The 27,990-nt window shown below is 45.3% G+C and overlaps 1 protein-coding gene across 1 annotated transcript in view; it reads left to right on the forward strand.

Moving 5' to 3' along the window:
* ST13 (ST13 Hsp70 interacting protein) overlaps positions 1–27,990 on the forward strand; it is a 150,838-nt gene that overhangs the window by 48,166 nt on the left and 74,682 nt on the right. Inside the window, exons 6-7 of the mRNA XM_077452552.1 lie at positions 6,895–6,979; positions 15,747–15,857. Of these exons, the coding sequence (XP_077308678.1) occupies positions 6,895–6,979; positions 15,747–15,857 (196 nt within the window). The remainder of the gene's footprint in view (positions 1–6,894; positions 6,980–15,746; positions 15,858–27,990) is intronic.

The following is a 27,990-nucleotide window of genomic DNA, read 5'->3' on the forward strand; positions in this document are numbered from 1 at the left end:
TCTTTTTTCACTCCAGTTCCTATGTTTTCATGCATAGGACTTGGAAACGAGGCTAAGCGACTCTCTGGGCATGCTCTGGACTGATGGGTCCAAAATTTTCAAATATTTGCCCACTTCTGCCATGCCTCAGTTTTTGGCTAAGACGGTTGGATGACTTTCTTCAACTTTGCTCTGGGAAAACAAATTCTGTTTTTTATATTTTTTCACAAGAATTTTGATATATATATATATATAACAACAAGAAAACAATGATTAACAGCTCTAATTCTATTTTTGCTGACTTTTTTTTTTTTTCTCTTCTTTTAAGATCATTACACTATGAAAGTACTGTATTTCTGTGCTATATTCAGACAAGACCTCATGTAAGCTGCTTGAGCTAGTCATCTTATGATGGCTATTGTCCAACAGTTCTGGAGGCCGTACCATGCTATGCTGAAATGTGATCATCAAGAGCTAGGCTCTTTTTGCCATCTTCCAGACCTTTGTACTGTTTTAGGGCATTCTCCAGGTCCACAGCCTCCGTTTTTAAATATTCATTCTATGAAGAGTTCCACAGACAAGGTGACAATTGGCTAATTTGGGACTGTTGGGCATTGGGCTCTGCATTGTGGTGCTTTCCATATTTGGGATAATGTGACATTTGGCTGCAAAATGCTTTATTCAGATCCGTGGCACTGCCGCTGGTATGCCCAGTCTGATGAATTGTAAATAAGCCAGTGGATTTTCTAGACTCTGTACTGTATAAATGCAAAGCTTTTTATTTTTTTATTTTTTTTCCCCCCTCTGAATTCAAAGCAGTGGCATTGGTGTGACCCAGTCTGAAAACTTTATTCACAAAGTGAGAAAACCTTTGTAAAGATAAAGGTCTATACCTTTTTCGTACATCACGGGACACAGAGCACCATAGTAATTACTATGTGGGTTACACGCCACCTATAGGTGAATGGACACTGGTGCACTCAAAAAAACAGAAAATCCTCCTCCCTATATAAACCCTCCCATACTGGGAGCACCTCCGTTTTTTTTTTTCTTTCTCCGGTGTCTTCAGTGTCGGTCATGGTTAATGAAGTGCTAAGAAGAGCTCCACTAAGAAATCCCTGACAAGATCAGGGGGCTATGCAATCACATCCATCTAAAGTGCCTGAAAGAGCCAAACGGATGGTACCCAAGCCTTGTGGAAGAAGAGCGAGGTTTCTGCCTGTAATGCAAATTTTTGGAGAGCTGGAGCCCGAGTTCCGGAACCTTGGTGACGTGAAAACTATACCAAAGAGTTGCTTTGGCAGAGTGCTGTACAGGTCCAGGGGAGTGGACTCAATACAAGGAGGACCCGGTCCCTGTAGGTCTGTCATGACAGCTTGCTGTGATGAGTAAAGATTGGACTCCTGCAAATTCTGCAGTTAGGAATGGTGAGCCTGCATTTGTTTTCAGTTTCTTTTTTAAAAAGAGAGCGACAGTCAGATTTGTGTTTTTTTTTTTTTTTTTTCTCCTGTAGCCACTGGGAGCAGCATGAATTATGCTATGTACTCTTACTCATATGGGCTGCTGTTTCTTCTCCAGCCACTAGAGGGTGCAGGTTTGCTCAAACCTAGCCTTTTTTTTTTTTTTTTTTTTTTTAGGCAGGAAGGGGAGGTGGTGACAGGTCAGATAGATCTTGGAGACAGAGCGGCGGCCCGTGAGTGTGTGAGTACTTGCTTTGGAACTGGGTGCCAACAAGTCATAATTACATGCTGCATATTTTCTGCCTATCCAAGGGGCATGTACATCTGTAAAGTAGATACACCTCTGGATGATTAGCAGTTGACTTTAAAAATGTTATTTTCTGCTTGTGGGCAGGAACAGCAGAATATACGAACTTGCAAATTCATTGCTTAATTGCATATTTTTAAAGTACATGTTTGAAAGACATGAGCGTGGGTGCGTTTTTAGGGAGTTGTATCTCCAATATAGTGCATATGTGCTTGGTATCCTACAGGCCTAAAGTTATAGGACCAACTGCAGTTGAGCAGGTGCTTGTTTACAAACGTGCTGAAATGCACAGTTGCTGAAGATAACGGTTTTTACCGGTTCACATGTTTGCATAAAGATACAAGATTGTGGGTATACAAAATGCATGTTTGTGGAAAAAAAAAAGTTGATCACACAAAAAAGTGTTCGTATAAGGTGACAGGATCGCTTAAGGATATAGTAACATAAAAATGCTTGATAACATAAAGATGCTTAGTTGCATAAAAAATGCTTGATCGCACAAGGATGCTTGGTCGCATAAGAGAGGCTTGATCACATAAAGATGCTTGATTGCATAAAGGTGCTTGATCACATAAAAATGTTGGATCGCCTAAGGATGCATGATCACCTAAAGTTGCATGGTTGCATAATGAGGCCCGTTAATACATGTTTACGTAAATATACGTGTTTCCTCATCGCATAGAAATACATGTTTGCATAGATACGTGTTGCGAAATGTTGCCTAACACATTTCATAAACCCACACACAAATTCATGTAGCACATGTGCCATGGAATAAGCATCTATGCAAAGCAAGCGTGTGTGTGTGTACAGCACACACTTTTCGTATTCTACATAAAAGCATATTGCTCATGCTAAAACCATGAATGCACGCTCACATAGAGGCATATTGCTTTAACACGTTGCCGCATGCATTAAAGCTGTATACATATGCTTGTTTTGACTGGAACTATTTACCTATGTGTTTATTTGCATAGGACTGCAGAAATGCCAGAGGGCAAAAGCCTACAAAGCAGAGACCCAAGACCTCTTTATGAAGGGACAGCCCCACTCGATCGAGTGGGGGGGAAAGACTTTGGTGGTTTTTAGAAACTTGGCAAGAGGAAATCCAAGACAAATGGGTCCTCTCTGTGGTAGCCCTAGGCTACAAACTAGGGTTCCAAGAGTTTTTGTTTTCTAAGATCGAACGTTCCCAAGGACCCAGTAAAAAAAAGTCCTAATTTCTGGCACTGGATGTCTCTGGGAGTAATAGAGATCCCCTCAGAAAAGGGGGACATGGGGTTTTATTCAAATCTCTTTACGGTACCAAAACCTAAAAGGAGATGTCAGACCCATTTTAGATCTCAAGGATCTGAATCGCTTCCTAAATATCCACTCTTTTCACATGGAGTCAATCCAGTCAGTCGTATCCACACTACGGGGAGGAGAAGTTCTAGCATCAATAGACATTAAATACGCGTATTTACATGTGCCAATTTGTCCCACTCACCAGAATTTTCTGCGGTTTGTGGTAGAACAGCACCACTTTAGTTCATGACCTTGCCCTTAGGGTTAGCCACTGCTCCCCTGGGCATTTACAAAGGTTCTGACCCTAGTACTAGCAAGACTAAGACTTTTTTGCCTCAGACAAAAGTCAACGCTCTGAGAGCTGGTCCAGGTGGTCAGAGCAAGGAAGGGTCCATCCATTTGTTTCATTCAAGACTGTTGCAACACAGTATTCTGTCTGCTTGGAACAAGCAGATCCAAGCCTTGGATTATCCAGTGCCCCAGAGTCTCAGGTGGTTGACCAGGAATTTACAGAAAGGAAAATCCTTCATACCAGTTTCCTGGAAGGTACTAACAACGGATGCCAGCCTATGGGGCTAGGGTGCAGTTCTAGAAGAGACCACTGTTCAAGGGAAGTGATCAGAGTCTGAGAAGACCTTGCCCATCAATATCCTAGAGATTTGGGCAATACGTCTGGCCCTAATAGCCTGGATGTTCGGGTTGCGGAATTCTCCCACCAGGATGCAATCTGACAATGCCACAGAAGTGGCCTATATCAATCACCAAGGGGGCACCAGAAGTCACGCAGCCCAGAGGGAGGGGGGGGGGGCATATGTCGTGGGCAGAGAATAATGTTCCTTGCCTATCTGCATTCTACATTCCAGGAGTGGAAAATTGGCAGGCAGATTTCCTGAGCCAGTTCCCGGGAGGAGTGGTCTTTACACCCTGACATCTTTCTGGCCATGTGCCAAAGATGGGGTACCCTGGGCGTAGATCTATTTGCGTCCAGGTTCAACAAGAAGCTGGACAACTTTGTGGTAAGAACAAGAGATCCACTCACGCTCGGAATAGATGCGTTAGTGACCCTGTGGCATCAGTTTCACTGATTTATGCATTCCCTCCAGTTCAGCTGCTACTGCGGCTTCACAGGATCAGAGAAAAGGGAAAGCCGGTAATTGCAGTAGAACCAGCATGGCCCAGGAGATCCTGGTATGCAGAGATCATGAGGATGACAGTAGGGGAGTCATGGACTCTTCCATCTCTCCCAGCCCTGTTGTCGCAAGGGCCGATATTCCATCCTGCCTTACAGTCACTAAATTTAATGGTGTGGCTATTGAAGCCCACATTCTAAAAAAAAATTGGGGGCTTTCAGGTTCAGTAGTAACCACCCTGATTAATGCCAGAAAGCAGGCCTCCGGGACCATCTATTTTATGGTTTGGAGGGCTTATGTCTCCTGGTGTGAAAACGAGGGTTGGCATCCTCGAAAATATGTCAAAGGAATAATTCTGGCCTTTCTACAATTGGGAGTAGAGATAAAGCTAGCCTTGAGTACGATCAAGGGTCAGATTTCGGCCTTGGCAGTGTTTTTCCAAAAGCCGCTTGCTTCGCATACTTTGGTCCAGAGTATGTGTTTCCATCCTATCTAGTCTGTGTGTATCATTACAGGCTGATGCCTCATTGGTTGGCATGGTGTGGCTCTGATTGGTGGTCCTCTCTCATCCTGGGTAAGGACTGGCTACAGCTCCAATCCCTATACTTTCCATAAGTCACCCCCCTTGTATGCAAATCCTTGTCCCGGACTATTTTGAGCAGGAAACTTAAACTTGTAAGTAGATTACATTTTCAGCGAAATTAAGTATACATGACTGACTTGCCACGGCCCCTTGTATATTCAGATATGGGATCCTTTGAAGTATGTGTAGAACAATGAGGTTTCGTCCCATTTGTTTGTATACACAAGCTTGGGCACCAAATTGTCTAACAGACACTTCTGTGAAGCTATGTTACACGTCCTCCATAGATGTAAGCAAATAAATGAAATATATTCACAATTACAATATTTTACAGCTATTAATGGAGATTTCACATAAACTCATAAGGCAACATAGTCCCCTGTTTTTCTTTCATTCCACATTGAGATTTATTTTCTATATAGAAGTGAAAAAGTATGATGTCTGCCTACATATATTTTGCAACTTTTGTCTACCACAGAGATTACAACCTATGATCACTGGGACATTGTTTCAAGCGTGTATACATCTGTGGAAAAGTCTCTTGTTTTACACTGTTACATTGCAATTATCCCTTTCCCGCCGAGCGTACGCAGATCTGCGTACTCGGCTTCCGGGGGTTATACCGGGATGATGCCCGCACCTGCAGGCATCATCCGGGTACCGTTTTTTGCAGCAGGCGATTGGCTATCCAGGCATAACAACCGATGCGGCTAAAAGCCGCTCGGCTGTTATGCCGGAGGAGTGGGAGGGGACGTCTCCCCCTCCCGCCGCCTCTCGCCGCTGTTACCGGTGCTCCCGCTCGATCGGGAGCACCGATTCGCAATCCGACGCCTCCGGCTGCTGCGGAGGAACTGGAACGAAGCCGTAATCGGCTTCGTTCCAGTCTCCTCATCGTAAACACGGAAGCGACGTCATGACGTCGCTTCCCGTTTACTCGGCTGCCAATGGCGCCGGTTTAAAAAAAAATATCCGGTATTCAGAATCGCCGTTTTCGGCGATCTGAATACATTGAAGTGTAAAGGAGGGGTGGGGGGTCTTTTAGACCCCCGATCCCTCCATAAAGAGGACCTGTCACCACCTATTACTGTCACAAGGGATGTTTACATTCCTTGTGACAGCAATAAAAGTGATCAAATTTTTTTTTTTTTTTTTTTTAAACAATTTAGTCATTTTAAAATAAATAAAATAAATAAAAAAATAAAACAATTTTTTTTAAAGCGCCCGCCGTCCCCGCGAGCTCGCAAAGCAAAGAAAACGCATACGGAAGTCGCGCCCGCGTATGTAAACGGTGTTCAAATCACACATGTGAGGTATCGCCGCGATCGTCAGAGCGAGAGCAATAATTCTAGCACTAGACCTCCTCTGTAACGCTAACCTGGTAACCGTAAAAATTTTTTAAAGCGTCGCCTATTGAGATTTTTAGGTACCGTACTTTGTCGTCAATCTACAAGTGCGCGCAATTATAAAGTGTGACATGTTTGGTATCTATTTACTTGGCGTAACATTATCTTTCACATTACGCAAAAAAATTGGGCTAATTTTACTGTTTTTTTTTTTTTATCATGAAAGTGTCCCTTTTCTCAAAAAGTTGCGTTTAAAACACCACTGCGCAAATATCGTGTGACATAAAATATTGCAACAATCGCCGTTTTATTCTCTAGAGTCTCTGCTAAAAAAATATATATAATGTTTGGGGGTTCCAAGTAATTTTCTAGCAAAAAATATGGATTTTAACTTGTAAACACCAAATTCCAAAAATAGGCTTAGTCATGAAAGGGTTATTAAAGATTCTAAATACCAGCAAGAATAAGTTCTTACATTTTAAAGAGCACCTGTCATTTCAGGTCAATGACAGTGCCTGTTAGCGGGCATCCACTCACCTGCCGCCATGTCCATCACCTTGTGTCACCTCTGTATCACCAGCCATCCCATTAAAGTGAATGGGACTGTCTGTGAGTCAACAGCGGGTCAGAGGAAGAGCCGCTGCAGCACAGAAATGAGTTGCTCTGTTAAAATTATGATTTAAATAGTTGATTTTAAATCAAGCCTTTTTTTCTAGTAATTTAAATCAAATCCACCTTGACTGGTAATATTTAAACATTTTATTACTTTTTGTGTCTCACTTTTTCTTGTTCATTTCCTCTGTAGGTGACTTCCAGAAAGCCATCGATTTACTAACAGAAGCCATAAAATTGAACCCACAGATTGCCATGTTGTATGCAAAAAGAGCAAGGTGAGGTGTGAGTTTAAAATTGATTGAAAGAAGACTTTAAAGTGAAAAAAAGTGGGGGAGGGGTATGGAATGTAACAGGCAAAAGCCTGTGGGCACCCTTGTTTATAGCACTAAACTTTTTTTTTTTTTTCTTTTTTTTCCTTGGTGAATAGTTTAAGTTCAGAAATATAATTGGGCTGCCTTGCATGCACTGTATATGTCTGGTGAGCATTTCTGGAAGTATTTTATTGACTTATGCAGTGCTTTGTATACTCAGCCACATTTAGCCCTAAGTTTCTATATTGACAATTTCTTATACAATTTCCATCTTACCCCAAAAGCACAATTTTATGTTGTCCCATCATGCTTAATAGATTGCAAGACTTTACTTTCTTTTCAGAATGTTTTATTTTTGGTGCAATATATTTTAACCACTTCTTGCCCGCCGGCCGTCATAGGACGTCCTTGAATTTGTTTCGAGTATATCTGAATGATGCCCCCTCCGGTGCTTCTACCTACTCACCGCTGCCATCGGTGAGTCAGAGATCAGATCTGCCGGCCTTTACCAGAGGGCTGTGCCTCTGGTAATAACCCCTCAGCCTGCTTCCTGCAATTCAGTACGTAAACTAATAGGAGGGGAGGGTGCTGTGTCCGTCAGTGAACTTCAGAGAAAAGGATTTTACGGTGAATACAAAAAGCCTATTTTCTCTTTCGTTCATTGACGGACACAGCTCCATTAATCTTGACCATAGGGACATCCCCAAGCAGTATCATAACGAGGGGTGGGAACAGCAAACATAACTTCACCCAGAACCAGAGGTGCTCCCACCCATCTTGTTCCAAGCAGAGAGGATTCTGTTTTGCAGCAATCTTGAATGTAACTGGGCATAGGGGACTGCTTTAAATGAAGCTACCATCTTTCCTAACAACCTCATGCAAAGGCGAATTGAAGGATTTGCTTTTGACCTGACCATCCGTACCAGCTCTTGTATGAAGCTGATCTTTGCTGGAGGCAAGAACACCCTTTTCTGGGCTATATCTATGATCACGTCTAAGTAATCCAGCCTTCTTACTGGTTTTAAGGAAGATTTCTCTAGGTTGAGGACCCAACCAAGACTTTCCAGGTAACTGGTTGTAATGCGTACACTTTGCCTTAAGTGAGTCACTGACTGGTCTATTAACAATAGATCGTCTAGGTACACCAACACTGTCATGACCTGTGCCGTCAACCTGGCTAGAGGTGGGGCCAGTATTTTTGTGAATACCCGTGGTGCTGTGGCTCGCCCGAAGGGTAAGACGGCGAACTGAAAGTGCTGTTGTTCCACTTCAAATCGCAGAAACCTTTGGTGAGCGGGAAATATAGGGACATGCAGATATGCGTCCCTGATGTTGATGGGTGCCAGAAGTTCTCTGTCTTGTAGGATGGAGACCACTGACCTGATCGAAATGAGCGAAATTTTAGGAACCGATTTCGATTAATTTTTTTTTTTTTTTTTTTTTTTAGATCCAGGATGGGCCTGACAGCTCAAGTTTTGGTACCGTAAACAAGTTTGAATAGAAACCTAAACCTTGTTCTTCTGTGGGGATATGTACGATTACCCCTTGTGTCAATCGGTCTAATGCTTGAAACAAGGATTGTCTTTTCCCTGGATCCTTCCCTTTGATCTCAGAAAGTGAGATGGAAACTCCCGAAAGTTTGTATCCTAGAGTCACTGTCTTCCTCCCCCCCCCCCCCACCTTGGTGATGGGAGAAGCCTCTTCACGAAGAGGTCTTAGTATTCTGCTTTGTAGTCTTGCGGCTCCAGGTCTTCCTTTGAGCCTGACCTTGCGATTTTCCTCTGGAATCTGACGGTGGAAGCCATCGCCACTGCCTAGAGAGAGAGTCAGTTTAAAATGAAGGCAGTTTTATACTTTCTTTTGACTGGCAAAAGAGTACTTTTTCCACTGGAAATTGTCTGGATGTATTTATCCAAATCATCGCCAAATAGTCGCTCCCCATGAAATTGGAAACTATACAGTAGGTTTTTACAGGGTTCTTCGCACACCAACCCTTTAGCCAAAGGGTCCTACGCATGTGTACTAGCACAAGTGCAAAGCGAGACGCCTGGTGAATAGAATCCTTTATAGCATCTACAGCAAAACATAATGCTTTTGGTAAATTGGCCAACTCACTGGCCTGTTGTGCAGGGAGCTCGTTAAGGGCCTCTGAGCTGGTCTTTTAAGGACTGACAGATGCCTATAGCTGCAATTGCAGGCTGAGCAACAGTACCTGCTAAAGAAAAAGAGGCTTTTAACAGGAATTCCAATTTATCTGTTGGATCCTTTAGCATTTGTGCATTGTCCACTGGACAATTTAAACTTTTATTCACACTGGAAATCGCAGCATCTACTGCTGGAACTTTCCATTCTTTGGTGAATTTTTCCTCCATAGGATAGAGAACTGAGAATCTCTTTTGGAGGGAGAAAATGCTTATCTGGATGATCCCATTCAGTATAAATAAGCATCTCTAGTAGTGTGGACCGGAAACGCATGTACTGGTTGTGAGGGTTTCAAGGAACCCAAAGAAAAAAACAGACTTTCAGCGGACTCTGTTAGGGGTAGCATGAAAATGGAGCGAACCATGTCCTTAAGGATTTGTACCTCAGATTGTGAAGCTGAAACTTCAACTTTTTCCTCCGCAGAGGAGTAATCTGTTTGTTTTTCCCGATCGTTTGAGGGTAATACCTCATCCTGTCCCCACTGTTCCCTGGTAAGGGATTTGGAGTGGGAGAGGGGGATCTAGCATGCTTCTTATCCACTTTTAACCACTTGCCCACCGCGCCATAGCCAAAAGACGTGCATCAGAGTATCAGCTTTAAGCTTTTTCAGGTGTGAGCCTGATTTTCTATGCGCCACGCCCTTTCCTGTGCTTTAGCAAGAGTGACTTCGGGGGGGAAGGGGATTTGCACAGCCTTTTTCTCAGCTTTTCAGATTTATGCTTGTTTTAAACATAACATGTATCCCTATCCACTCCGTTTCCACATCTAGGGGGAGAGGAGTGGTGACGGGATGGATCCAGTTGTGGAGACTTTTTAAATCCAGCATGGATCCCTCCTGGAGCTCCGCAGAGCACATCTTCACTCGTGTCAACACCTTTAGACACTGGCGAAAAAACTTCGGTAATCCTGGAAAGAGGAGGGGTTTATATAGGGGAGCCAACTTCCTGTATTGGGTGTGCCAGTGTCAACACCTGAAGGTAGCTATAACCCACCAAGTAAATACTTAGGACACAGAGCCTTATGATGTATGATAAAGTATATTGGCTTCTTTTTAGGCAGATTACAGGCATTTTTCTGTTTTTACATTGGCCTTTTATTTTTATTTAAATTTTACTTTGGGGACCCCCTGATGGCCTATGTGAAACACTGCCTGTACTGGTTAACCCACAAAATGTGCATCTGTTCAGTATGGACAGATGTCACCACCAAATAAATTGTTTATGCAGAAACGTTTGCAGTAAAATGAAAACCTACAGATAAACAAATTCATCGAGTAACATCATTCTGAGTTTTCCTACTAAAAAGAGATCGACTTATATCTGTCAGTATATAGATACCGGGTTCCTCCCGAAAATAAGCCTGGGTCTTATATGAATTTTGGCAACAAAAGACACAGTAGGGCTAATTTTCTGGATAAGTCTTACCATGTAATGTGCTGTCTTCTCTTCCCCCCCTCCCTCCCTGCCAGGAATTCCAGTGTGAACCAAGTTAAAATGCTTGTAAAATCCCATAATTCACTCTATTACAGTGGTATGGTATATAATGTACAATGTGTGCGTCTCAGTGATATAATTGTGCCAAATACCTTCGTTCTAGCGGCACTCAACGCTCCCGTGACCCACCGGAGCTCTCTTCCCTGCTCCGAGCACTGCGCGGGGGGATGCTGAGATCCCCTGCTGACAGCTCGGAGAAGAGGAGGAGAGCAGCATGAGGTCAGCTGAGGGCCAAGCGGCACAGTAACTAAGGCATTTGGCACAGTTATATTACAGAAACACACATTGCGCATTATATAGTACTGTAATAGCGTGCCTTATAGGATTTACAAGCATTTTAAACTAGGGTTTATTTTTGAGGTACGGCTTATAGTGAAGCCCCCTTGGAAAATTACAGTAGGTCTTATTTTCAGGGTAGGTCTTATTTTCAGGGTAGGTCTTATTTTCAGGGTAGGTCTTATTTTCAGGGTAGGTCTTATTTTTGGGGAAATACAGTGTATAGGAAAACTTTGGACAATCCTAGTTTTATCATGTTTGATCATTTTCTCTAGTAGTGTTATGGTTTGTAAGATCCCAGGAGTCTAATTCATCAAGATTGCCATGTTAAATCTCCCCAAAAGTTACCAATTATGCAGTATGAAGGACTACCTGATTAGATAGGAATTAAATGATCTACTTTGGTTCTGGTACTATGTTTCTTGGTAAATAGGCAGCACAGTGGCTAAGTGGTTAGCACTTCTGCCTAAAGGAGTTTGCCTGTTCTCCCTGTGCCTGTGTGGGTTTCCTTTGAGTATTCCAGTTTCCTTCCACCCTCCAAAGACATGCTGGTATGTTAATTGGATCCTGTCTAAAATGGCCCTAATATATATGTGTATGTATGATTGTGTGTTAGGGACCTTCGTTTGTAAGCTCCTTGAGGACCGGGACTGATGTTTTAGGAAAGAAACCAGGCCCTTTTTAAAGCAATCTACTAAGCTGGCCAGAGTCTATTCCACATTTTCACAGCTCTTACTGTAAAGAAACCTTTCCGAATTTGGAGATGAAATCTCTTTTCCTCGAGACTTGGAGTGCCCCCTTGTCCTCTGTGATGACCTTAACCACTTAAGCCCCGGATCATTTTGCAGGCCAAAGACCAGAGCACTTTTTGCGATTCAGCACTGCGTCGCTTTAACTGACAATTGTGTGACGTGGCTCCCAAACAAAATTGACGTGCTTCCCCCCCCCCCCACAAATAGAGCTTTCTCTCGATGGTATTTCATCATCCCTGCGGTTTATATTTTTTGCACTATAAACAAAAAAAGGGACAGTTTTGAGAAAAAGCATTATTTTTTTTAGATTTTGCTATAATAATTCCCCGAAAATATATAAATAATAATAATTTCCTCAGGTTAGGCCGATGCGTATTCTTCTACATATTCTTTGGTTAAAAAACTTGCTATAAGTGATTTATTGGTTTGTGCAAAAGTTATAGCGTTTACAAAATAGGGGATAGTTTTATGACATTTTTATTCATAATTAGTTTTTTTTTTACTAGTAATGGCGGCGATCAGTGATTTGTATGTTGACCGACATTATGGCAGACACATTGGACATTTTTGGGACCATTGCCATTTATACAGCAATCAGTGTTATACAAATGCACTGATTCCTGCGTAAATGACATTGGCAGTGAAGGGGGTAACCACTAGGTGGCAGTGTAGGGGTTAAGTGAGCCCTGGGGAGTGTTTCTAACTGGAGGGGGGCGTGGCTGTGTATGGCACGTCACCGATCTCTGCTCCAATCACAGGGAGCAGAGATCAGTGACACTGTCACTAGGCAGAATGGGGAGATGTTTGTTTACATTTGCATCTCCCCGGCGGGTATCCCCATGGCGATCGAGTCCGCGAGACCCGCGATCTGACTCACGGAGGTCCTGACTAGCGCGCACGCAATGGCACAGCAGCAAACTTAAAGGGACGTACCTGTATGTCCATTTGTCCGTGCCATTCTGCCAACGTAAATTGGCGTGCGCCGGTCGGCAAGTGGTTAAAGTGTTACTAAACCCACAACAGTAAAATCAGTCTGTATATGCAGCATAACATTCTTATACTCGCTGTGGAATTTAAGGAGTTAATCCTTCTGCATTGTGTAAAAAAACAGTTTTATCCTGTATGCATAGATCCTTCCTTCCCTGCACTGTCTATCTGGGGAAGGCCAGCTAACACAGGCAGAGTAGCCAACCTGCACGTGCTTAGTTATGTCTTTTTATGCTGTAGAGAATATTTCCTTGTTGAGCTGAACTAGCCAAGTCACATGATATTGACATCACGGATGTGGGCATGTATACAGGCTGCAGTGGAAATCTCCTCCTACCTGAACTCAGCATTGGAGGAACTGTGCAGTCCATCACTGACCGTGGTAAACAGGTCAGCCAGAAAGGTATATAGTGGCAATATTTTAATGTAAAAGGGAGATTTATAAGCTGGGCACTGTGGGGGGATGAACTATTTTCATATTACTGGGTTTAATAACACTTTAATGTAAATCACTCCACACCAAGTTCACTATATGGAACCCTTATGCATTTGTACATGTTGATCAATGAATGGATCACTCCTAAAATTTGTACTCGTTCAAAAATCTTTACTGAACTCTATCCAGTAGAAAAAGTTCACAAAGTGGGCTATTCCTGTATTTGTTCCTGCCATCTCTGTCCTAAACAAACCTCCCAGTGTACCTAGTGAAGATGTTCCTCCTTTCAAAGACTCTACAGATAGAAAGTTTGACATGCTCTTAAGGCTGGGTTCACACTGCTGTGGCTAGGAGAACCGGATGTGATTCGCACTGCAGTGCAAATCACATCCGATCTCTGTGCGATGCGAGTTCAGCCATACAGATAGTATGGCTGAATTCGCATCGCACCCACCACAAACTCGCACAGGACCCTTTTTTTTTGTCCGCAGCAGAATCGGATTGCATGGGTGTTCACACCATGCGATACGATTCCTGTCCGAGTTTGCAGATCGCACTGCGATATGCGGACTGATCTGGGGGTGTCATTAAGGTTTCACTGACACTCCCAGCAGTCCGCATAGGGCAGTGTGAACTGCCGGCGGGAGGCATGCGATGCGGGAACCCGCCGCGTATTCGCTGCGTTCCCGCATCGCTTCAGTGTGAACCCAGCCTTAAGCTCTATTTAATCCTGCAGGCCCAGCCTTACAGCCAACGCTTGCTACAGTTTTTAGTATGTCACACTGCAGCTAACTGGACAAGGATAATCCACGTGTTTTTCAGGATTGTTCTGTTAAACAGCAATTACCTTCAGCTCTGCTTTTTTGTGTAGATGTCCTAGAACAGTGATGGTGAACCTTGGCACCCCAGATGTTTTGGAACTACATTTCCCATGATGCTTATACACTCTGCAGTGTAGTTGAGCATCATGGAAAATGTAGTTCCAAAACATCTGGGGTGCCAAGGTTTGCCGTCACTGTCCTAGAACATGTCACAAGGCAAATTTCCAGAATTGCTCCAATGTCCATTCCCATGTACAGAATCTTATAGCCTTAAAGCTTGAATATCTGAAATTGCCTGCAAAGGTGCCTCATATGTATTCCTTTCATAGAAACAGAAGTAAGGCAGGAGCCTCTAGCTCCTTAAAGTGCAGGGCACCTGTCAACTCTAACCAGGCTTCAGTTTCAAAACCCAAGTTCAGACCTTCATTTTGGTTCAAGGCTTGGCCCACAAAGGTCACCAAGCCTTCCCCAAAGCCATTTTCACAATGAAGGGGCACCCTCACTCAGAGTATAGAGGGGGAATGTCTGTTAGAGTTGCTGGGTTACAGACATCCCAAGCTGTAAGTTCGGTCAATGGTTTCAGAATGGTACAAAATAGTTCAAAACGCCACCTCATCATTTTCTCCTTCAAAAACTGCCAAGGAAATTTATTTTGCAAAATTCTATGAACCACCTCTTTACCCAGGGAGTCATTGTGCCAGTATCGCCACAAGACTGGTTCAAAGGATTTTACCTAAACTGAGTGTGCAATGTACAGGGATAGGGACAATTGTAGACACTCACTCAGGTTGAACTGGGTGGACTAGTGACTTTATTCAACCTTACTAACTATGTAACTATGTTTGTGGTACCAAAAACCAATATTGGCATTTGTCCTACTCCTGGATCTAAAATCTCTCAATGAATTCCTTCAAATTCAGAAATGTGGTATGGAATCTGTAAGGTCCAGTGATTGCCTGTCTGACTATTCCCATGTACAGGTTCCCAATTATCCACCTCATTAGCGTTTCTGGCAGACAACCACTTCCAGTTTACCAAACTGCCCTTTAGTGTATCTTCTGCTCCCAGAGGTCTTAACACCTCTATGTGCACTGCTCAGAGCATCCAAGCCACAGGCTATTGCCATGACAACCTTCTGAAGGACAACTCTCTTGCAGCTATGAGAAAATTGCCACAAGTCAACTCTGATTTATGTTAAAGGGACATCGGTCCCGAAGAGGAAGGAACACAGGCACCTTATCTGTGCCAATCACTACCCCCTGCCAGTGCCGCCTGTTATTGCCACATGCCAGTGCTCCCCAGTGGTGCCAATCAGTGGCACCTATCAGTGTAAGCAATCGGTGACCATCACTGCCGCCTCATCAGTGTACATGAAGGAGAAAAATTACTGTTTGCAAAATTTTATGACAAAACGCATAATTATTTTTTTTTTTTTATTGACTTTTTACATTTTTTAACAAAAAATAAAAACCGCAGAGGTGATCAAATACCACCAAAAGAAAGCTCTATTTGTGGGGAAAAAATTATAAAAATGTTATTTGGGTACAGTGTTTGTATGACCGTGCAATTGTCATTCAAAATGCATCAGCGCTGAAAATTGGTCTGGACAGGCGGAGGGTTTAAGTGCCCAGTAAGCAAGTGGTTAAAAAAAAAAAGAAAAACATCCTTTTTAGAATTTAAACAGTGTAGGTAAGTTGGAGACAAATGTGCTTCAGCCTGACTTTTTTTTTTTTAACTTCTCTCCCTTTCGCTCTGTCTAAACAGTGTTTATGTGAAGCTACAGAAGCCAAATGCTGCAATTCGTGACTGTGAGAAAGCTATAGCCATCAACCCTGACTCTGCTCAGCCATATAAATGGAGAGGCAAAGCACATAGGTAAGTGTTGAATAACAGAGTGGTTTAAATTTGCTGTGGCTGTTCTTGAATTTTATCTCAGTGTTTTAAATAGATCAATCTTTTAAATATGCTCAGGCTTAAGTTCCTCTGTTTCTGTGAGCAGGCAGGCTTTTTACAGTGTCTCTTCCACAATAAACTACACCTGCCTGCTCACAGCAACTCCCCTGATGTACACTGAGCTGTGTATGCATGCGTGATCCCCATCCCACTGAAGATGGCTGACAACTGGCACACAGGAGAAGATGCCAGCGCTGGCTAGGGACTGTTTTAAACCTTTGTATTGATTTCTTTAGTTCTTCTTTAAAACAGAATATTTAGTATTGTAGCTTGTAATACAAAAGGAAAAACAAGCAGCGCCAACCTAAGTACAGTAGTACAATACATGTTTTATTTGGTTGTTGTCAAAATTCACTCACTCTATTGGTTAAAAACAGGCACTTCTTAATGATGAAGTTCAGGTGGGCAAGTATAATGGGTGATGTGGCTTCAGAGAAGGTGATCCTATTGCACTGTGCAGTCCCATCTGGCAGCACCGGTGTCTTCCAGTGTCCCAGGCTGAGGTTGGCAAGGAGCAGCGGAGGATCGTCAATCTGTAGGGGTCCAGATCGTGTTGTGATAATGCTAATAGCATGCACGTGTTCGGAGCATGCATGCTCCTTCGTCAGGCATAGCATACTCCATCTTTGAAGTGGTAAATAAAGGGAAAGACGGACGGACGGGCCAGTGAAACCAGGGCACGCCCCTATCTATATTTCTCTCAGTTAATTCGCCCTGGGAAGCAAGGGGACGGGATTATGACTTCAATCATTGTGTTTGGGAACAGATAACATAATATTGTAAGGGAAAGAGAGAGAAGTGAAATGGAGCTGTAAACGTGGTACACACACATAGCACACAAGAAAGAATGGAACTATGCAGATGAGGAACACATGAACGATGTGGAAAGGGATAACAAACCATAACACGATAGAAGCAATGGCAATAATTTTATGATTCCATAAAGGATATACGGTATGTATATGCTTGTATTAAAAATATATATGTGTGTGTGTGTGTGTGTGTATGTATATATATATATATATGTATTTATTTTGTTATCTTCACACATATATACACATGGGTGCGTACACAGGCTAACGTGTACGCAGAAATCGCACATGTGTGTGCATGAAAAAAATAATTATCCAACCTCAATTTATGAGAATACAGATTCCAATCAAGTTAGGAAAGAAAGGGGAAGGGAAAAAAGATTGTGTTTTGGGGGGGGGGGGGGGGTGTCATTTTTGTAGCTTTTAATACATGGGAGTTAAAAAAATAAAATAAAAATCCAGCCGCTCTATTTGATACAACACTTGGCAAATAATTATTGTGGATTCAGTTTAAAGCAGTATTGAACCATTAAAGTGATTGTAAAGGCAGAAGGTTTTCTACCTTAATTCATTCTATGCATTATAAAAAAACTTTGTGCAGCAGCCCCCCCAATTACTTAATGTTGCAAGAAAGTCTGGCTATCCGGGACTCCCCTCCTCATTTACTGAGACAGCAGCGAAGCACTATTGGTGCCTGCTGCTGTCAATTAGTCAGTGAGCCAATGAGGAGAGAGGGGTGGGGCCGGGCCCCAGGTCTGTGTCTGAATGGATAGCAATCTGCTTGCTGTGGGGGGCACGTAACAGGGAGGGGCCAGGAGCGCCAAAGTGGGACCCTACAATAGGAGAATCAGGTAAGTATAACATGTTTCTTTGTTAATAAAAAATAAATAAATAAAAAAGAGCGAGAGAGACTTTAGTATCACTTTAAAGCAGAACTTGTACCGCATTCTTCCCAAACTTCCAGTAGGTACTGTCTTGTGCACAGCATTAGGGGCTGCTGGTGCAGGGAGCTGCTCTTGCATTGTTTTTTTATACTTCAAATCTACCAAATCTTCTAATCACAGAACCAGCAGTCCCCTAATATGCATGCGCAAGGTGAACACAGTGCCAGAGCCTGCTAAGTCAGAGAAGACATTTCCTATTCACAAACCAATAGATTAGTCAATTTATGATGATACACTTAACCTTGAAAAGATTTTCAACCCTCCATGAACCATTGGCAAACTCCATTAAGTGAAAAAAAAAGTTAATTAAAAAGTGATCTGTTTTGATAGTAGACCCTGCCGTTTCAGCCTCTTATTGTGCCTAAAGAAGATGGCATTCATTATGGGCCCATTCACACAAGAACTTGGTGTGGGAAACCCTTGTTCCATGCATGTTTCCTGCACCACATTCAAAGTTGAGATCTGCAACTGGTGCCAGTACAATGTTAATGACACCTGCTGCAGGTTTGCGAATGCAGTGCTTTTGCCTGCCCCAGATCTCATAGTACAGAAGTACCCGTTTATGGGCTGAACAGAATTGCATGCAAATAGTACATGAATGTACATTGCATTCCTGTGCAATTCCTAGTGGGAACCTGCCTTTTAAAGATTCTGCTGATAAAAAATGTAGGGCTGCAACTAACGATTATTTTCATAATCGATTAGTTGGCCGATTATTGTTGTGATTAATCGGTTAATAATCTTTAAAAAAGCCCAAAATCCTCTGATGACAGTGATTAAGAACCCAGATCCCAAAAAACGAATCTCAGTTTTATGTTATCTTGTCGCTTCCTTCCATGACCGTGGCTGCCTACGCACTAAAGAATAGATGGGAGAGGGAGATGGGGCCTATTACAGATGATGAATGGAGTGATGCATTGGACACCTGTAAACTAGCATCGCCCAAACTCTGACCGACTAACCCAAGTTTTTATAACGCATAGAGCATACCTCACACCTCTTACAATTTCAAAATATAACCACACCTATTCTAGCACCTGCCGTATGTGTACACAAGTACCTGGTACTTTTTTTTCATCTCTGGCAATGCCCTAAAATTCAAATGTTCTGGTCGCAAGTGGTGAGATTCCTACATGACACGATGGGCTCCCCCATAACACTTCAGCCGAAACCGTGTCTTCTGGGAATCTTCCCAGATCCTGATTCTAATACATATACTAAAATATTCTTACATGAAATGCTATTTTCTGCACGGAAAGTTATTGCCAGAGTCTGGATGAGACCTGATCCCCCCCCCCCAACTGTCTCACAATGGGTCGGAGAAATTAATAATGTACTGCCGTACAAGAAACTTATATACACCCATAGGGGTTGCCCCTCCAAATATCAGGTTTGGGACAGATGGCTTAAGAACTCTGCAACATGCACGCAATAGTCTGATTTCAGATGGGTATTGTTCTATACTCTGGTTAAGTATATGGGGGAGTTGGTGGGATGGGGTGGGTGAGGGGTGGGTGGGCCCATGGAGGTGACTCTGATTCGAATACTATGCACTGATGTACCTATTTCTGTGAAGAGCATATTGTAATTGTGTATAAGAAGTTAAACTGAGACGAACATATGTTTCCATTTTGATACCCTTTATTTTTTTGTATGTACCACACTTTTTTTCAATAAAAAACTCCTGTTTAAAAAAAAAAAAAATCTTTAAAAAAAAAAGTGGTTCAAATTGACGTTCATTTTCAACCACAGTGACGGGAAAATTTGGAAATAGAAAACTTCTTAGTCAAAGGAATTTTCAGACAGTGTATGTGGTTTTCGTTCAGAAATTACATTCATTTTAAAAACAGAATGTTAAAAAACAAGTTAAAATTTCAAGCAAAATTCTTTCATTCAGTGAATGTAGAAAGATTTTTTCATCTGAATATTCTCATCTGAAAATCGATCTGTGTGGCCAGCATAAGGCTGGGTACACACCTATGCAGTTTGCTTTTGATCTGTTTCTGCAGTGCTTTTTGCTGTGCGTTTTTGATTTTTGCACATGTGATTTTACTGCAATTTGCATTTTTTTTTTTGTTTTTTTTTTTGGGCAGATTAAAAAACACAAATTGCTGCAAAAAATGCATTACATGCTTTTCTGCAGCTTCTCCATTGAAGTCCTGTATATTGAACCAATAAAGCACCATTTTGCGCTAAGTCGCTGACCCTTTCAAATGTGAACGTGTTCCATAGCAAACCATGTAAATGAGCTGTAGTGTGTTTCTGCAAAAAGCACCAATAAACACATAGATGTGAACCAGGTCTAAGGGTCCTTTCACACGGGACGGATCAGGGCTGATCCACCCGTGGATATCCGCTTGCTCAGCGGGGATCACCGGAGTAATCTCCGCTGAGCAGGAAGATGACAGGTCCGTCCCTGCAAAGGGACGGACCTGTCACAGTGCCGCTCTTCCCTTATTGGAGATCGGGTGACGACGGACTGCAGTGTCCGTCGTCGCCCGATCCGATAACGGATGGAAAAATAGCTTTTTCCTCCGTCACACTTTTTCGGAGCGGGTCGGATGTCAGCGGACATGTCACCGCTGACATCCGACGCTCCATAGAGCTCTATGGAGCATCCGTTCAGGTCCACCTGAAAAACTGACCGGCGGATCTGAATGGATCGGTAGTGTGAAAGGGGCCTAAGACATTTAGTAGCATAATGGGGTTAAATGAGCCCTTTTATAGCAGAAAAAAGCAGATAATCGCTACTGAAAGGGGTTCATTTTTTTACTGTAGAACAGTGAAAGTAATATTTACAGTAGCGATTTGCTCTTTTTGTACCATAAAGGGCTCATTTTAGTTTTTTATATATTACTGGCCAATTGATTATGAAAATAGTAATCGATTAATAGTTGTTTCAGTCCTAAAAAAAATTGATACCCTTTTGTAAGCAAAAACTTAATGGGTGCGTGGTATTGATGCATTTTCAGTGCATTTTAATGGGGAGGTGTGATTTTGGTACAGTGTTTTATTATTATTTTTTTGTTTGTTTTTTTTTGTTTTTTTACTGCCCAAAAATGCAGCAAGCAAGATTTTTAACACAACAGAAGCACTACAGATCAGAGTGAAGACATAGAATTTAAAGGGATGGGGGCGTGGCCTGGACATGGCGGAGTAGAGAGGTGTTTGAGTGAAGCTCCCGGCCATCTCCTACCTTCTCCGGATTACTTAGCTCCCTTGTCAGCATAATGCTCTCCTCTCGTAAGCGCACATCCAAGAAGAACAGGAGAACTGAGCATCGGCTTCCCTCGACCTCTTCCCGGGGGGGCGAAATCCAGCGCTTGTTTGGGGCAGCCCTGCCGAGCTCCGCGGACACCAATATGGCGGAGGCGCAGGCCCCCCACGTGCAGGACTCAGAGTGCACGACTCAAATGGCTACCCCTTCGAGATCCCGGAGCCGGCCCCGGACTTCCCCCTTGCCTTCTCCTCACCTCCGGGGGGTTCACGACGGCCACCATGTGGTGCTGATGAGGAGCTGAGAGACATCCTGCGGGCACTGCCAACGAAGGCAGATATTGAGGACTTGGTTGGTCGAGTGGAGGCAGCCCACCGCAAGGAGCTTAACGCGGTTAAGCAGGAGGGTCACTCACTGGCGGATAGGCTGACGGTGGGGGAGACATCCCTATCAGTACTGGACCGCAGGGTGACGGACCTGGAGGCACACCATCGCGCGCAGTCAGAGCGATCGCTGGGTCTGCAGCTCCATATGGAAGAAATGGAGGACAGGAGCCGCAGGAACAACCTGCGGCTTCGAGGCCTCCCTGAAGCAACTGGCCCGCAAGATCTGGAGGCGACCGTGGCGGATATCTTCCGCAGAGTGGCGGGGGACCAACTACAGGGCAGACTGGAGGTCGATCGTATCCATCGTGCGCTGGGTCCGAGATCTGAGGACCCTGCTAGACCACGGGACGTCGTATGCCGCCTGCACCACTATGCTCACAAGGAGCTTATAGCCCGCAAAGCTTGGGAGGCTCAAGACCTGGAACTTGACGGGGCACCACTCAAGATCCTCCCGGACGTTTCCAGAGCTACGCTTCAGCGCAGGGCGCTATTGAAACCGTTGCTGGATCTAGCCAGGAGAAGAGGAGTGACCTACCGTTGGGGTTTTCCCCTTTCAGTTACCTTCCGGAGGGACCAGCGGTCCTTTACACTTCGTTCCCCCGATTCCCTGCCGGCGCTTTTCTCCTTTCTGGGGGCGGAGCCAATAATGTTGCCCAACTGGCTGGACTATCTCCCGGACTATCCAGGGCACAGGAGCCGTGTCGCTGCGGGCGGAGGTTTGCCTTCCGGAACACAGAGGGGTAGACGACGATCCAGAGCGCCATCCCCGGCAGAGAGGTGTGATGTTTCCTTCTGTGTCCTTCTCTTTCATGGTGACTGTTTTGCTGCTTCCCCTGCGTCCCCCCTCTCCTTTCTACTGCCCGGAGGTGTTTTGGGACCCCCCCTGACCTTTAACATCAGATGATTCACCTGGCTCCTTCTGGCTTCCCCCCCCCCCGTCCTGCCGCCCGGAGGTGCTCCGAGGCCCGCCCTCACTTTCCACCTTGGATGATTCCCCTGGCTTCCCCCCCCCCCCCCCCTCTCCAGCCGCCCGGTGGTGCTCCGGGACCCTCCCCCCCCCCCCCCTGTCTCCTGACTCCTTTTCTTTGAGGGTTTGGGGTGGTGGGGGGGGGGTCGGTCCGCATACCAGGCGGAGCGCGGCGGCTGACACCCACGGCCCCTTGCTTGCCGCCCACAGTTCTGCTGGATGCCTGGGGGTGCGGGATGGGGGTTGCTCCGAGGACTGCCTTCCTTTTATGAGCCGTTGATGCGGTGGACACCCCCCTCCCCGCCGGCCTGCCGGTTCGGTGGATAAGACCTTGATCTGGCCTCGGAATGTGTGGTCCAGACAGTACAGGGGTGGAAGCCGGCCGGTGGGTACTCGCCAATTGGAACCTAGACTCCTCCGCACGGACGTTGTCCCTAATCTGAACGGGTCGTGGACACCTCATCAAGCTGTGGACTGTAGCCTATGTGGGGCGCCGGGATGTTGACTGGGGTGCCCTCCTGGTGGGTGCTTTGTTTTGCTGGGGGTGGGGGGGGGGGCTGGGGTGGAGCTGATGGGGTCCCCCCCCCCGGGTGACCTGGACCTTGGGTGCTGGGCGGGGGGGCGGTGGTGACGGTGTGGGGTTCTTGGGCGGGGGGGGGGGCGCTGGGGAGGTGTGTTATGTTCGGATGTTCTGTTCGCTACGATGTTGTTTTATTGTATTGTAGACTCTTATTTCTGGGTTTGTTTGCACGGACCTGTGGCCCTGCCACGGATTCCCCCCCCTGTTTCAGGGGGCTACACCTCGGGTCTCCATGGGAATCTGGTAAAGTGCTCTGCATTGCGTACCTCTGCCTCATATTGCCGCACTCTGTTTGGGAATGCTCTATATTACTTATCACGTTCTGTTATCTTTCTCCATTTTTTGTGTTATCCCTCTCGAGGGGTTCTTGCTAGGTTAGTTATTGTTGCCGCTTACGCTGGTACAGTGTAGTCCTGGGGAGGGTGGGAGGACGGGGGCTCCTCTTTCCTGCCAGAGTCCAACCCATCCCCCAAATAGGCCGGCACACACCCCCGGATTTCTGGAGGTGACGTGCCTTCTCAAGGTTAGTCTTGTTTAGATATTTGTGGGTCCCCCTTCCTCCAAGACCCACCCCTTGCAACTTTCTTTCCCGAGTGGGAGGGAGGTCTCTGATCTTATATCGGCCTGCCCTTCCACCCCCCCCAACCCTCTTTCTGTTGTCTTCTCTCTCTCCCTCTCCTGTCTCTCGCTTCTCCATAGTCTCTCTTCTCCTTCCCCCCCCCCCTCTGTCACTCCCCTGCCTCCCCATTCATCAGCCAGGGGAGATGGACTCCGTCAAGGTGGTCTCATTGAATGCACGGGGACTTAACATCCCCGAAAAAAGGCGCATGCTGTTAACGGACTTAAGGAAATCCCATGTGGACATAGCGTTTATCCAAGAAACTCACTTTCAAAACACTAAAGTCCCACTCCTTCAAAACAGATTCTTCCCCACGACGTATCATGCTACCAACCCTTCCGCCAAAACCAAGGGTGTCTCAATAGTGATCTCCAGTGGCATTCCCTGGAAATGTCAAACCGCCCTCCGGGATGCGGAAGGTCGGTACTTGTTTCTTAAGGGGTTGGTGGGGGACGTGACAGTCACCCTTGCGACAGTATATGCACCTAACGAACATCAGCACACCTTTATTGCAAAAGTCTTAGATAGCTTGGACGACTTTAAGGAGGGCCAGTTGATATTGGGGGGGGATTTTAATCTCCCTCTAATTCCATCTTCCGATACCTCGTCGGGTTCCTCATCGGTCCCTGTAGCCCACAGGAAACGAGTGGCTCAGTCCCTTCACAAGGCCCACCTAATTGACGTTTGGCGGTTACAGCATTCGGGCGAACGGGACTATTCCTATTACTCGAACACTCATAAACTATACTCCAGAATTGACTTTTTTTGATCCCTCACAATCAACTACACGCAGTGGTGGATTCCGCTATAGGTCACATTACATGGTCAGACCATGCCCCTATTTACCTTACATACACACTCACTGGTCGTACGGCGTTGTGTTCGCGGTTCTGGCGGCTGAATGAGGGCCTCCTCCAATCACCTGAAATTCTAACAGAAGTTAACAAAACACTGGAATTTTATTTCCGGGAGAACGACACCCCCGACTGTGATCCAGGATCGCTGTGGGAGGCGCATAAGGTGGTCATTAGGGGGCTCTTGATCAGCCACGGGGCACGTATAAAAAAAGAGAGATCCACAACTCTGCGTACACTTCTAGACACCCTGGCCTCTCTGGAGGCACGACACAAACACGCCCCCTCTCAGACCTTAGAAGCAGACTTGAACATGACGCGCAAACAGATTACGGACCTGCTTCACTACAGGGCTAAGGCGGCGGTGCAACGTAGCCGGCAAATTGCATATGAATCCGGAGACAAATGCGGGAAGTCGCTAGCTAGAACGATTCGGGTACAAAAACAGGCAGCCTACATTCCTTCTATCGTGGGCCCGGACGGCCAGAAGGTGGCCCTGCCGCAACATATCTCGGCGGCTTTCCGTGACTATTACACCAATTTATACAACCTCCCACGTGCAGGCCCTTCCCAGACTGTGCTTGATGCTTACGTAGCATCTTCCCAGATGCCCTCTCTCCCCACGGCAGTTAGGGAAGAACTTGAAGCACCGATAACTTTAGTGGACCTTCAGACTGCCATTAGTGCTATGAAGCCGGGGAAAGCCCCGGGCCCGGACGGATACACCACTCAATATTATAAAACGTTGTTCCCCGTCCTGGGTCCACGTATGGTGAGATTCTTTAACGCCGTGGGGGCAGACACGGCCTTACCGAGGGATCTGCTAAACGCACATATTTCTTTAATCCCCAAGGAGGGTAAGGACCCCTCCGGATGCGGTAGTTATAGACCCATCTCCCTGTTAAATACGGACTTAAAATTATTCACTAAAATTCTAGCGACACGCCTTGCCCGCCACCTGCAGACGCTGATCGACTTAGATCAAGTCGGCTTCATACCTGGAAGGGAAGCGCGTGATAACACTATAAAAGTTCTAAACCTACTTCACGTGGCCAGTACTAAAAAATCCCCATGTGTGTTTCTTAGCACAGACGCTGAAAAAGCGTTCGATAGGGTGAGCTGGGCATTCCTGTTTTCCGTGCTCCGTCATATTGGCCTCGGAGATAGAATGCTCACCTGGATCACCAAATTGTATTCCTCCCCCACGGCACAGGTGAAGGCTAATGGTATCCTATCAACGCCCTTCCCTATCACAAACGGTACGAGGCAGGGGTGTCCTCTTTCACCCTTACTCTTTGCGCTCTCCCTAGAACCCTTCCTATGTAACATTAGAAGAAATCCTGACATTCAGGGTGTTCAGGTGGGTGCCTTGCACTGTAAAATATCGGCGTACGCGGACGATTTATTGTTCACTTTGACCAACCCCACCATCTCACTGCCCAACCTCCTTAAAGAATTCGAGGTGTATGGGGAATTATCGAATTTAAAAATCAATTATTCCAAATCGGTAGCCATGGGTGTAGCCGTTCCCCCATCAGTCATACAATCTATGCAAGCCCACTTCACCTTTAGATGGACGAATGTGGCTCTGAAATATTTAGGGACTCACATTCCCATGGACATAACACGGACATTCGAGTTGAATTTCCCACCTCTCTTGGTCACCATCCGCTTACTCCTGGATGGTTGGTCCAGGGGTCTCCATTCGTGGTTTGGCAGGTGTAACCTCCTTAAAATGTGTATACTTCCTAAGATCCTCTTCCTGCTCCAGGCTCTTCCAATACATCTCCCATTAGCATTCTTCAAGCAAACACATAACCTTTTCATAAGCTTTATCTGGGCCGGCAAAAAACCGAGGATTAATAGACACCAAATGTCCCTCCCCAAACATCAGGGCGGTCTGGCAGTCCCTGATATTAAGCGGTACTTCCAGGCGACGCACTTGGGTCGTTTTCTGGACTGGAGACGGAACGGTGGAGTTAAACTATGGGTACAGTTGGAACAGGCTCAGACAAATGTCCCACTGAAAGGCGCGCTATGGTGCTACGACTCCCTCCCCTTGGACACGAAACAGCACCCCCTCCTGGGGACCACGCTGCGACACGGTAGACAGGTTGCGGTACAACACGCACTAACCTCGCTTGCGTCCCCTCTCTACCCAATACTGGGCCACCCAGACTTCGCGCCGGGCCTTCATCCCAGGGAATTTGTTGCCCTGCGTAACAAAGATTTTGATCATGCGGCCAAATTTGTGACACAGAACCGTTGGCCTACTCTTGCGGAATTATCCGACGGAACGGGTGAGTTCCGCCTAAATTTCTGGAAGGCGGTGCAGTTACACCACTTCCTGCACTCGATCCCTGAGCTCCAGGACTTCGGTCGTCCTCGGACAGTATTTGAGGAACTCTGCGTAGGCACTGAACCTTTGACTGGTACGCTTTCCAGTATGTATGTACTACTTAACTCACCCGCCGCTCAACCACGCCTGCTTGGCCTGGAAAAGTGGGAGAAAGACCTAAATCGAACGTTCTCAGACACACAAAAACAGAAGATGATTACCTGCGCGGTTACAACGTCCGTATGCACCAGAATACAGGAGACAAACTATAAAGTGCTTTATAGGTGGTATCTCACTCCTTCAAGACTTCACAAATGTTTCCCTGACGCTTCGGACCGATGCTGGCGATGTGGCGAGGAAGAGGGAACCATGCTCCACATTTTCTGGACTTGCTCCAAACTTGGAGACTATTGGGGAGCTATAAGGCGCATTGTTCAGCAGTTTGCGGAATACACAATTCCAGATGACGCCGCCTTCTTCCTCCTACACCTGTCAGCTATCCCCCTAAAAAAATATAAAAAGTCATTAGTACGCCATCTCTTAAATGCAGCGAAGTCATGCATTCCACTTAGATGGAAACAACAGTCCCCGCCCACTGTTACAGATTTGGTTGCGCAGAGTGGAGGAAATCAGGAAATTAGAGGACTTGGCCCTTACGGCACAGCATAAGAGTGAGCAATTTTCGGCGACGTGGGCAATATGGATTACCTTTATATATTCGGAGGAGGGGACTGCCCTCCTGGGTTCGTAGTGGACTTGCGAAGGTGCGGGCCCTAGGATGGGGATGTCCATCTCCCTGGCTGATACCCACCCCCCTTTCTCTTCATTCCCTCTTTTCTTCCCCCCCCCTTCCCTGAAGAGTATATGGAAAATGGAAGGGAGGTTCCCGTCTTGGACATGAGTGATTACGGTGGGATGATGGGTGGCTTAGCGCATTATCCCGGTTTGCTGGCAGTTCACTGTGAGACGCCTGGTTCTGTGACCTTGCTAGTAATGTTTTTAAGTCACGCAAGCGCTTCATATGTTTGTATCTCTGTATTGATTGTACTGTCGGGATATCTCCCTTTATGTGGTGTTTAATAAAATTTATATTTGAAAAAAAAAAGAATTTAAAGGGATGGATTTTTCTTGAGCTTTCCTAAAGGTGCTGATAATGGGTGACAAATTCATATTAATTTAAATTTGTGATGTTAATTAAAAAGTCGAATATATTAGAAATATTTATAATCTTTTTCGACACTTAAATTTTCCTTTCGGTGTACCTTCTAGTTTCAGTCACTCACAGTTCAGGGAATATGGTCACCCAAGGAAGCCAAGCTAATTTTCAACATCTTAGAG

The sequence above is a fragment of the Lithobates pipiens genome, unplaced genomic scaffold (assembly GCF_037356315.1).
Source record: "Lithobates pipiens isolate NorthernLeopardFrog02 unplaced genomic scaffold, aLitPip1_a1.2 Scaffold_23, whole genome shotgun sequence".
Taxonomy (NCBI): Eukaryota; Metazoa; Chordata; class Amphibia; order Anura; family Ranidae; genus Lithobates; species Lithobates pipiens.